The 13,516-nt window shown below is 39.4% G+C and overlaps 1 protein-coding gene across 1 annotated transcript in view; it reads right to left on the reverse strand.

Annotated features, from left to right (window-relative positions):
• Positions 1–13,516, reverse strand: part of necab2 (N-terminal EF-hand calcium binding protein 2) — a 117,286-nt gene that overhangs the window by 75,100 nt on the left and 28,670 nt on the right. Inside the window, exon 3 of the mRNA XM_040133562.1 lies at positions 3,250–3,358. Coding sequence (XP_039989496.1) covers positions 3,250–3,358 — 109 coding nt within the window. The remainder of the gene's footprint in view (positions 1–3,249; positions 3,359–13,516) is intronic.

A 13,516-nucleotide genomic window follows, 5' to 3' on the forward strand; every position in this document is an offset into this window, starting at 1 on the left:
ACCCTAACCTAAACCTAATTCTAACCTGAACCCTAAAACCAAGTCTTAACCTTCATGAAACTCTTTGAAGGGTGCACCAGAAAGTGAGGACCAGCCAAAATGTCCTCACTTTCCCAAAATCTTCTCACTCTGATGGTCTTAAACACCAACTGGTCCTCACAATGTATAGCCATACAAGTACACACATGCACCTACACACATATGCACATAGACTTGGAGTTTGGCGGGCATCAATCTACTGCCATTATTCATGCTCGGTTGACTGTGTCGGGACTCATTTTGTAGCAAATTCTTCACTGACATAAAGGTTGGTTGACTGATCAGAAAACAAAGAGGAGGACAAGGGAGGAGAGGCGGGGAGGGAGAGCAGGAAAAAGAAGAAGGGAGGGAATGAAGGAGGGAAGATGATCCAGCCAAAATTGAGATGAGATGTAACTGATAATGAGTGAAGGGGGGGCATAGGAGGAGATAGACAGAAAGACTCTATCCGGCAATCCTTTCATCTTAACTATAAATTACTATTCTGTAAAGGCTACACATTATATGCAACGCTCTTGAAACAAAAAACACTGTTAGCTTAATTTTTATTTAAATATTTGAAATATCAGCAAAATACCTTTAAGCTTGGTTTTGATTAGATGACCCTTGTTAAACAGCTTGTTTTGATAATGGCCATAATTCATTCAGCAGCAGTTTCATTTTTCAAGCAGGGCTTCTGCCAGAATGAATTCCGATCCATCATTGTGACAGGTGGGCTTTAAAAACATCCACCAAAAGTCTAGTTTTATCCAACATTAAATGTATTTTCCTGTTTGCTAACGACATACAGTATGTATTTTAAACTGCATTTGGGGATGTGTGTGTAATGAGTGTAATAAAGTTGCTCCAACATTTAGTTGGCTAAAATAATAGTGGCAGATTGTTTAGCACCAAATGGTAGTTCCAGAAGTAAGCTGCATTATTCACAGAGGAAGTACACCAGTAATTATGTTGTTCTCTGCAAGTGATACAGGCTTAATGGGTTTGTAATTAGATTTATCATCTCTCCAAGTTTCCTTAATCCTTGGGTTTCCACCTTATCATGTAGTAACATAATATTTTATTAGTATCACATACATTTAAATTAAACCAATTAAAAGTGTGGATGTGGAGCTATAATGCAGTATCTTATTTACATCTGTACCATGCAAGGAGGGTGTAATGAAAAATGTGAGTTGAGTTACGGGAAATGTAGGATCCAGTATTTTCATAGCTTGACCTGTACTGGGGAATTAAAAGTCAGGTTATCTCAGTCTCAATTGCACCGATTTTGACCATTTCCTTAAAAACGTGTCTGATGAGTCCCCTCTTTATGGAAGCCCAACACTAAATTGCAGGAATACCCCTTAAGGGTTACAGTCACATTCTTTTTAACATTATTTTATGTTATATGCTTTATTTGTGTGATTTTCTTGACATAGAATCAAATTGGGAAAAAGGTTACTGAATGTGCAGATGTTGCTGTTTTTTTGTTGTTGTTTTTTGACCAATCAGAAGCATCACTGGACAAACAACAGGACAAACTCATACCCCCCAAAAAAAGCACAAAAGACAAGAGTTTTATGTGATAAGAGTGTAGTTTCATTTCTTGCATTTATCAACATCTTAGATGCTCCCAGGTTTTGAATGATTATCAGTAAAGATTTGCATTTCTTCAGGTGCCACTGTGTTTTGTATTTGGAGCTCCTAGAAGCCTGGTAGTTTCTTGATTTGACTAAACAATAAGTCAGACTTGCAGGTGTGTCCCTCCATTTGAGTAAAAATCCATTTATTAGGTGCTGAAAAAAACAACAATAAATGCAAAAGTGGTAAACACTAACAAAAATGGAATAAAACATCAGACCAGTGGAGTTTGGATATCACCTGAGAGTTCATGCTCTAACCCTTCACTCACCATAAGAGTGCACGTAGGACAATCTAGTCGGAAAAGAAGTCTCAGAAACAGCCTGATGATAGAAGAAAGGTAGAAATGGGAAGACACGAAGGAGTGACAGAGACAGATAGACAAATGACTGGAAGAAGGACAGCACTCAATCTCTGCCTGCTCTGTCCCTCCTCTCCATCCATCAACTTCCTGCTTTAACAGGAAACACTTACACAGTCATTTCTGCTTTTACTTGGACCAATCAATAACCTTATCTGCTTTCACATGATAATGCTGAGGCCTGGAATGCAACTGCCAAGTCTCTTTAACTTTAATGAGTAGAAACTTTTCTGACTGCATCCACTGCAGTGAATAAGATTTGTATAAAGCACAACTCCAAGAGGCAAGATGGCTGATGTCAGAGAGACGGCAGCATTTGCATGGTCCACTTACTGCACAGATTTAAAAAAGAAAAAAAAAAAACTCCAATAATGGCTGAGCCTTGTGGAGGATTTATATATTGAACCTAATTCAATTCTACAACAACCATAAAGGTCAGCCTTCGTTCTGCTTGGTTTCATTTTATTCGAGGACCTGCAGGCTGTGTAAATTAACAGTCTTTTGATTACTCTGTTCCCAGTGTGTCAGCACACCTCTCCTGATTACAGGCTGGATGATCTAATTGGCTGATTATAAAGGGTCACTTAACTGATTTAATAAGAGCCAATCAAAACAGAGTATCCTGGGGGACGGTAGCCATAGAAAAGTTGATGTCCCGAGGGGTCAGGATGAGTAATGCAAAAAATAAATAACGAGAGAGAAGAAGAGAAGGTGAAAGTAGCAAAACAGGCAACGCTGCCCATCCTCAGTTTCTACTCTTCTTTCATAATTTTTTCCCATTGTCTTTTTTTTATCTTTTTTGTCTTTTTTATTTAATTTTGTAATTTTTTTGAAAGTTTCACTTAATGTAAAGGGTTTTGGTACAAAAGGTTCTCCACAAAAAGAGCTTTCAGAACTAGGTGTGACATTTCCTGGATAAATTACATACATTTTACCTAATCATGCACACTCCCATACATACACACACACAAAACTTAAAAGCGTGGTTCTGAGGCTGTGCAGCAGGAAAACAGCTGCATGCATCCTTCCTCTTATTCATCACTGACAGTGAGATGTGACCGAAAACAAAAGTTACAGTGGATTGAGCACACAAACACACAAACATAAATTTACAAGTACTGGATGCAGATTTATTTCATGCAGCTACACAGCCATGTTGCATGCTGTAGGCAAACACACATACAAACACACTGACAACCTTGCAGTATTGGTGTAGTAGTGCTGACCTGGTGTTATCAGAGTCGATGGTGTGAAACAGCTTCTCCAGCTCCTCCTCATTCAGTGTGCCATCAGAGAAGAAAGCCTGGAACTCATCCAGAGACAGCTTACCATCATCTGCAGGAGACACACACACACACACACACACACACACATATACATCACTGTGAAATCATTTGTAGTAGGAAGCTTCCACAGAATGAGTCCTGAGCTCCATCAAAGATCTCAGGGCATTTATTCATGACAAAAACACTCAGTATTAGTATTATAAAGTATTATTATGGGGAACTGTCAGTTTAAGATATCATGTAAATGACTCCACCTGTTAGCTGTTTTTAAAGGGGATGAAAGGAGATAAAGTGACAAGTCATTATTGAAGCCTACTCCAGCTCCACCTGGTGATACTGTATTCCTCCAAATAATTATAAATTCATTCTGCTCAACCTCTTTTCCAACCAACATTTGTTGCCTTTGGCGTTTTGAGTTTATCTAGTCTTTCAAGTCATGGATAAAGTCAACGTAAAGTCACAGTCCATTGCTGTTGAGTTACAAGTCTATGGTTTTGGCAAATCTAGAGATCCGTTTTGACTTGAGCCTGACTTGAGTCCAACATTCCTGTATATTGTACAGAAATATACAGTGGTCAGAAAGTCCAAAAGACTTTTGGATCCCACTGTATATTTCTGACATATTGTTAGCCACGTTAGCAATGCAGGTCTAGCGATGGCAGTGTCAGTCACTCGGTCGACCATTTTGATCAGGACTGAAATATTTTTACAACTATTGGATGGATTGCCATGATATTTCATACAGACATTCATGGTGCTCAGATGATGCATCCACTAGCGCCACCATGAAGATTACTTTCTTTGTTTTTTAACTATTGGAAGGATTGCCATGAAATTTTGTGCAGACATTCATTGTCCCTTCAGGATGATTTGTAATAACTTTGGTGATCCTGACTTTTTTTCCGATTCTTTGGTGTATGATCAAATACCTACAAAACAAATTACATTTCCCATCAACCTCACCTGCTCTTTGTTTTTAGTACTAAGTAGCATATGTAAGCATAATAACACACTTAACTAAGATGGTGAACATGGAGACAGTATAGAGAGACAGTAAAGTCCCCTATGTTCAGCTGAGATCTCCACAATCAAACCACTCCTCTCCTTTACTGACAGTCATTCATGCTTTTATCTTCTCCTTACTGTAACAGCCTGTCTCAGTCAAACTTTTCATCAACATTTAATCCCTGTTTGCTTTGCTGTACCATTTTCCCACACTCACAAAGACACACAGACATGCTCAGTGTGAACCCTGCCTTCTGTGTTTTTTCAATCTGCTGTTATATCAATCCAGCATGCACCTCAGTTTGCTTCAAACCTTTAACCTTATCCCTGCTGTCTATCTATATCTGCACATTGGTAAGCACACGATGCAAATTATGTTCCAAAACTTCAAGGCCTTTTGGGAGGCATTGATAACCAACAAGCTCATGAAATGATACTGGATTTCTGCTCTTGTTATATAACCTCCAAAAAAAGTATGTATATATTTTTTAAATGCTAAACTGATGTGTAACATGGATGATGTTTGACACTGTGTGGGTATTCATTTTGTTGTGTAGCAACAATGTACAGTATGTAGATAAAATTATGCATATGACCTATAAGCATTAGCTGCAGGATCTATCATGGTTAGCACGCTGACAACAGCAATTCACAAGTTGAAAATTAAACATCTTTTGTATCAAACGCCTTCCTGTTATCAATGTCCTTGCACTCAGTGCCAACCATGCAGCATCCTTTCTACTCTGCTGTTTGTATTATTTCATCTTGCAATATTATAAACAAGAATGTAACTAATCAATGTGTCCTGAACAGAACAATCGCATTTTCTTTTGATTGATGACTTTGTTCCTAGAGTGCTTCATTCCCTCAGTGTGATTTTTTTAGAACTAAAAACAGCACAATGTGCACTCAACCTTAATACTTGGTCCAAACATAAAACTGTCTGACTTGCAACACTGTAAAATACTCCCTATAAAAATGTTGAACTTTATTACATCTACACAACATTTCAAGCCAAAATTGGCTGTTCATCAGGTACACTGTATCTCTGGTTCATCTCTGGTACATTACCATAACAAATGTAACGGCATAATAGCATGCTAGAACACCTACTGCACGCTAGGCTTTATCTAATTTAACACCAGGTTTTACTGACCTCTCTGGTTGAAAGTTTCAAGTCTGTTTCACCTCTGACAGGTGTGCTCTGCTGCACCTGTAACCACACCCAACAGTGATGTTGTGGTGTACTGACACACCCTAGAATACACTTTTACATAACTGCATCAAGGTGAGAACTTAAAACACTGGGGGGCAATAGAGGATTTCCAGGGGATGTTAGTGACAAACCAGGATTTTATTTAAAGTTCTTTACTTCTTTCATTTTATGGTAGATATGCATCTGGGTTTCATGAAGGGCTACTATATGCCCTTTTATGGTACCTCTGTGAAAAATTTACTTGCAGTACAACAACTGTGTACCTCTATTTTTCATTGTAGAGGAATTGCATTCATATTGGATGTTTCTGCAGTACATAAAGTACTTTACAGCCAATGCACAGCAAAGTGTAAGACTGTGCTGGTCCCATCTCATACCAGCAATAATCTTTTCAGACTATTAGATCTCTTGTAGCATACAGTAGGACTTTAGGATAACCACATGTGAGGTGTGACTTAATTAATCTTGAGTACAGTAGCAGGTTTTTATTCTGCTTTATTTAGCTACAACTAATACAGCATAGTTTCTTTCAACTAATTCAACAAACATCCAACATCTCTTTTTGCTGTTTAATTGTAATCCAGTTTGAGCTTTTCTGTGGTGGACTGGTGGCTCTACAGCAGGGATGGGTTATTCATGGCTTTGACGCCATCCTGTATCTTCTAGCTAGTATGTCTGACTTTCTGTCTCACCACATGATGGAGAGCTAGATATCAAATATTAATTCCTTTGCCCTTAAAGTGTGGTTGTCCTTGAGTGTGGCTGACTGGATGCAGCAGGTTGAGTTATGGGACCACTGTTGAGAGTTTGGAAACCAGGAGGACTGCAGCTTTACAAAGAGCTGAATTAAAATGTGCTACTTTCAAATTCTGCTCTCAAGTCTGTTTTATACATTCCCTCTGTTGTCTCCTCGTTGCAGGATTAGGGAAGCATATGTTTATGAATTTCTTATTTTAACACCATCTCATTTTAACTTAAGAATTTATTCATTTTTTTATTGCCCCTTTCTATCTTCTGCTGCTGTTTTCTTGCCTCTGCTTTTTTTTTTTTTTTCTTCCTTTGGCCTCCTGCACTCCAGTGCAGTAGGAATATAATTAACACACATCCAGCTCTGACAGCGAGCTGCACTTTCTGGCTGGGGCTGAGTTTTGACCACTCAGGAGAAAAGACTTTACACAGTTTTTGAACAGACTAACAAACTGTCAAAAAACTTACAGGAACTCCACAACCAGAGCCAGTCATACTATTTTTACTTTACTCCTACCGCCTCTCCACCCCACTTTTTTCCCCATCTCTCTATTAGTCTCTCCATATATTTTAGCCCTCCTCTCTTTACGCTCCTTGGTAGAGAAACACAAAGTAGAATCAGGCTCTCAGATGTTGTGCCATGTTGATTTTTGCTGTACACAATAAGAAAAGCCATCAAAAATGTCTTTCTTTTACTTACACTTGGCATAACCTTCCCATGAAAGAAGGCATGTTTGTTTGAGGCACACTTCTGAAATGCCACTTTTTGTGTCCACAGCACCAGTCACATTATCCCTGTCCGTCCGGGCTTGACTGTTTATTTCGACTCTTTGGCCATGACTTTTTCTAACCTTTCTTTGGTGCAGCAGTGAAGCAGCACTGAAAGCAGAAGCACTGGTGTATAATTCAGCAGTGACCCAATTTACTGCGTGCAGTCAGCTAGCGCGGTTAGACTCACTTAGGAATTCTCCAGTAACACACCAGAAACGCACACACACACACCACTCAAGCAAAGCAGATAGTGAGCAAACCCCATTTCCTAAAGCATGACATACCCCCAAATTACACGTCTAACAAAAAATGACAGCTTCTCTAACCCTTGGTGTATGATGTACCACTGTTAAATACTCAGATGTGTTTCTTTTTTGTCACATGATGCCCTCTCACACATATGTAGTGTAATATATTGTGATACTTCCTTGTTCTCCATTGGGAGATTCTCTTTTTACATTCACGAAGATAGACGTCTTGGTCAGATAGACAGCTGCATCCACAGAACATTTCAGCTGATTCCTATTATTTGAGCCCTGTTTCTCTAGCCAACAATTCACCTTGCAACTAATGTAAGAAAACCCCACTATAAATTATGTAAAACAACACTGGCAGCCACTCTCTCCTCACTATGCTCTTAAATTGGCAACAGAGGAGGTGATGCAACATTCAAGAGCATCCTGTCTCCTCCAAATGAGACAATGTAGATTGGCTCTGTTTGCTGAAATTACTATTATTTTACTGTCCAAAATGGTTGAAGGAGGGAAATCATTTTGATGCAAAGGAAATGACCCACACTGGAAAATGTATAAAGCAGCAGGAGAGAGATGAGATGACAGTCTGGGCGAAACACGAGTAACTAAAGTTGGATAAACTTCAACAGAATGTGAATAAAATTGAGTTTTTTGTTATGTCAGTAAAATACTCACTTATGCAGTGTAAATAAGCTCTTGCAACTCCCCTAATACCTGCACCTTTTATTCAAGGGAGAGAGGCCAGAAAAAGAAATCTCTGACTTATTTCAAGATTTGAGGCAAAAATAAAAAGTTTCACTCTCCATATTTCCCTATATAAATCTACAACATTATCATATTATAGCGGTGGTTCTTCCTATTTTCACACTGTACCTGATTACAGTCAGTTTTAACTATGTAGTTTGGCATGTGTTGTATATGTGATGATTGAGGCCATAGTCACAAACTGATGGTGAGTTTACCTAAGTATGCATTTAAGCACAAATTTGAGGTACTTGTACATTGAGTATTTCCATTTTATGTTACTCCATTCTTCTACCCCAAAACTTTTCAGGGGGAAACATTGTACTTTTTACTCTGACTACTTTAGTTACCTGTGGATTAAGCTCTTGTATTTGATAAAATCAATTTATACAGTTAATGCATTATTATGTCTGTGAAGATTCTCAGTCATCCAGGTCATGGTATTCTGTAAGTGCTATGCGAAGGCAACGGCACTTGCTTCAGTTCCTCTCATCCGAAAGGCTTCTTCAGTTCTAACTGACTAGTGTGGAGTTCCAGGTATTTATCTTCTAGTGAGATCAGCAACACTTGTGAGTCGTTGAGGTCACATAAGTCGTTGACCTTCCCAGTCATCATCTGAGTCGTTAGGATCACATGGGTCAAGGTGTGGATGGGTGCTATCACCTTGTTGTTAGGTTGTTAGGGTGACAAGTGAGTCGTTGACCCATCCCTGACATCATGTGAGTCACTGAGGTCACGAGTCCTGGTGTGGATGGGTGTGCAGCTCTCTGGAGAGTGAACTTACAACTGCATTTTAGGTGGCTGACAGGGGGTGTCTCAGACCACCTCCTCTGTTAAATGACGGTTGTTCCAGATTGACGAAGATGGCTTCTTTCACTCCTCTTGCAAACCATCGGTCTTCTCTGGCCAAAATGCGTACATCACTTTCCTGAAAAGAGTGTCCATTGTCCTTAAGATGCAGGTGGACAGCTGAGTCCTGACCTGAGGAACTGGCTCTGTTGCGCCATGCGCTTATGAGCACTTGTTTAGTTTCACCAATGTACAGGTCTGTGCATTCCTCACTGCATGGGATTGTGTAGCAGAAAAATGTTGTATATGCAGTCCACTGCATATGCCGTGTACTGTATGTTGTCACATTGATGAATATGTTTTTTAAGTTGCTTGTGTTTTATTTATTTGCATTATTTATTATTTCTAAATGTTGCCTATGTGTTGCCAAAGTGTTGAAGATTTTGTTTTGTCAATATGCATGTATAATTAACGATGTGACTTTCCGTTATTCTTTCCAATGACCAAGGGTTTATGAGAGTTGTCAGTATGCTGATCATACCTGCCTTCTACTTGTTAAGGATGAGAGGACAACCTCAAGAAGTGGCCTCATTAACGTACAGCACTACACTGTGTTTAGCCTCTTCGTTGATTTAATTGTTACTGATGGCAAATCACTGAAAAATTTGAAAAGCTCTGAGGCTTATGAGTACTTGTACAGTAATTAATTCGAGCATGTTTTATGAGTGGAAAAGAACCTTGTCTCTCTCAAAGCAGACATAGAGCTAAGTCAGATCCACATAGCTAATACTAAGCTAGCTTAGTTTGTTACTGCTATCCAAGGCCACTTCTTCAGGTCATCCTCCCAACCATCAGTAGTAGAAGGCAGATGTATGATTGCAATTGACAATTTGGGAAAAGCACTCTTCTTTCTCTTTCTTGCTGAAAGTTAGATGAGAAGATTGACACCACTTTCATACCTGTACACTAAATATAAAGCCACCACCAGCAGCCAGCTAACTAAAGACCGGTAAATGTAACTTCTAGCATCTCTAAAGCTCACAGTTTAACACATTATGTCTCATTTGTTTAATGCAGACAAAAACAAAGGATAAAGACGACAAACCATGATTATATGGATTTTAAAAATAGGGTAAAATATGTTCGTTAGTGAACTTTACAGTGGCTGGTAAGTGGATTCTGTTACCTTCAGAAAAGGCCACTCTAGCTACTTTCCCACTTCCAGTCTTTGTGCTAACTTAGACTAACTGGTGGTGGCCTCATGTTTATGGTATGAAGATAAGAGTGGTATTTATCTTGTCATCTCACTTTCGGACAGAAAAAGCAAATTAGCATACATTGAGTGCTCTGTGTACCGAGTCAGATTGAGGGCTAAGGTAGAGAGCCTGTCTGCTGTCTCTGTTTGTTTTCTGTTCTTATCTGGTTTTTTACAAGTCCCATACAACCCAGACCTTTTCAGACAGATAATAGTTTGCAAGGGCAAAAACAAAGCATACCCTAACATTATCCAGAGTAAATGATGGATTATAATGTCATTGGGGTGTCATTATAATGCCCCAAGGAGGTGTCACACAAAGGATGACATTTTCATACCTTTTTTCATCAAAGTTCTTCCTTCTAAAGATATCACAAAGGAAATTATGCAAATAATAACCTCTTTGCTCAGCCAATCACAGAAAAAGGCAGTTTTACATAACTGTGGTGCAATCTGTAGTGTTTAAAATTACAGATGGTGAAAATGCCATCAACAATTGCCATCATTTCCAGGCTGTCTAACACCAGTGAATTGATTCAAGAGTAATTCAAAATCTGATTCATCTTTAAACATGACAGGTTTTTATGCTTGTTGTGAGCATGATTGATTTAAGTAAAAAAAACATTTTCAGAGCGGCAAACTGGCATAAAAGTCATTGTTAAATTTTATGTCTGTACATTGTTTATGAATGATCTGATTTGAGATTCTTCCCTTCTACTTCAAATTTGTTTAAATGTACAAATGACTTGTAAATCAACTAACACTACCTAATCATTTCACTTTGAACATGTGCACACAGCTGCATTTGATACTACATGAACCACAAACTAGGAATTCCTCTGCACCAGTAAGGCTGCAATCAAACCAACATTAGCACTACAACAAAAGTTGTAGTGCTAGTCTCGACCTCTAAATATATTGAACTTTTGAGTTTTTTGGAAATTTGAGAAGTAGGCATTGTGCCTTAATATATGCTGTACATACACACATGTCTGTTATATCATAACACGCAATACATGTCACACACTAAAGTTGTCTATTGCCAAACCACAGAGTCTACTGGGCAGTCTAGGTGGTGTTTCACTATTCTTTGGTATGCTAGCTTTAGTTTGGCATGTATGGGAAAATGTCAAGAGCAGCAAGGATGTACAAGAGCTGGTATGAGCTGCAATCAAGTCAAGGCAGATCGAGCCGAGTATATAGGTTTGCAGTAAATAAAAAATCTTAGCAGGAAATGCACGCAGCTATGGTAAGCCCTGTGGGGAAAACATGTATCAGTCAGTCCATGCTAGCTAGCAAGCTTCCCTTTGTCACACACTACTGGTGAGTTCATAACACTCTCTAGGTCTGTAATGCTTCCATTTGTATCCATTTGGCAAAAACATTGAACCTGGCTCAACTTTTACTGCAACATTATGTAACAGATCAGGGCTGGGCAATGTCTACTGAAATGGCATATGACAATGTCTACAATGAAATATCACGATGGACGATGACATAGGAGGGGTCGGGGGTTTATTACAATTATTATGAATTGTTTAAGACAGGTATAGCAGAGAACAGGAATTTTCAGCAGCAGAATGCTGGGCTCAACATCATGAACATCACCCTATAACTCAGGTCTGACTGTCTTTGGCACCCGTTTGGATTTCTTAACTTATTTATTTATCTATTTATTCATTCATTTATTTTATTTATGTAATTTTTTCATTTAAATGATCCACATCAGGTTCAGATAGGGTCTGTTTTAGATTGTTTCCATAATAAAACCTCTACCTGTAGCAACCAGCCCAAGTTAATGCAGACCTTTGCACTTTTTTTTAACACAGAGCTATTTTTGGTCTGAATGTGGCCCAAGTCTCCAGGCCAGACTAGCTCCACTCAAAAGTTGATGCTTCAGGCTTGAGTCGAGCCACCCTCCCCCCAACACTAATGGGGGAGACACTAATCCCTGTTTGGGAACAGTCTTTTTGCATCAGTGAGTGGAGCCTTTGTTTGACCAGCGCCAAGGGAGGACATGTCTTCTCCACAGGACAGTACAAAAGGGTTGAGTGTGAACACTCCAGGGCAGAGATGTCAGAATTTACTACATGAGATCTTCACTGATACAGACCTTGAGTGCTTGGCGTATGTTAGAGACAGAAAGAAAATGAAAGAAAAAAGAAAGTGAGGGTATGGTCAGAGCGGTGGACCTACTGTGACCTACCTAACTGCTCTCTCTTTTCTCACTGGAGACTAAAGAGAAGCAATTAGCACTTCCTTCTTCCTGCTGGTCTCCACATCCTGCTCAAAACAGTGCACACACTGAGGAGGAAGAGAGACTTAGTGTTCTTTCATTGCTCTTTCCTTGTCTACATGTCTGAGACACATACATACAGCAGGACTCCCAAGGTTTTCCCATTATTTTAATGCGTTTTAAAGCTAACATTTCCTCTTGGATTTTCAGTCAGTCTCTCCTCTCTCTGTCTTTCTGGCTGTTTATCATTATTTTTTTGGCGCTACATGATGGGTTGTCATAGCAACAAGAAGAAGGGGAATTGACCCTCCTTTCAGGCTGAGGATATCACCATCGCTTTCTCTTTCTGTACATCATTAACACACACACACATACACAGACATACACACACACACAAACATACACACACACACACATTCACAGATACTTATTTCTGCTTCTTTTCCCATTTCTTGGTTTCTTCTTTTTTCCCCTTTCCCCTCAGCTATTTTTTTTCCTGTTTTCTTATATTCCTCTCTTGCTACCACTTGCAATCCTCTTGATCATCTTTTCTTTTCTCTCTCTCTTTATTACTCCTACTGCCACTATCAACTGCTTTGTCAGTGAGAGGTAGAGATTTCTTTCTATGAGCTGGTATTCCCCCTTTGTCAAAATTATCTCACATTTGCAAATAATTCTTATCAGCAGCTTTTATGCAGTGTATTTAATGCAGTACGTGTGTGTGGGTGTGTGTGTGTGGGTGTGTGTGTGTGTGTGTGTGTGTGTGTGTGTGTGTGTGTGTGTGTGTGTGTGTGTGTGTGCGCGTGTGTGTGCGTGTGTGTGTGTGTGAGTGTGTGTGTGAGAGGCTACCAGTGAGTTGATTCATCTGATAGATGAGGGACAGCAGTGATTCTCACTGAGCTGCCAGCTCTTGTCCTTTCTCCCTATCCATCATCACAGCCCACCTGCAACACACACACACACACACACACACACACACACACACACACACACACACACACACACACACACACACACACACACACACACACACACGCACATATATACTTTGTGTGTGTGTGCAGCTGAATCTTCCTGTTGGCCAACATCCACTCTGTAAAAGTGTCCTTGAAACAAGACACTGGATTAATGTATTACAACCCTACTGGCTGCTCTAATTCCACAAAAAGTATAAACAGATGTTCTCACTC

Source organism: Xiphias gladius, chromosome 8 (assembly GCF_016859285.1).
Source record: "Xiphias gladius isolate SHS-SW01 ecotype Sanya breed wild chromosome 8, ASM1685928v1, whole genome shotgun sequence".
Lineage (NCBI taxonomy): Eukaryota > Metazoa > Chordata > Actinopteri > Istiophoriformes > Xiphiidae > Xiphias > Xiphias gladius.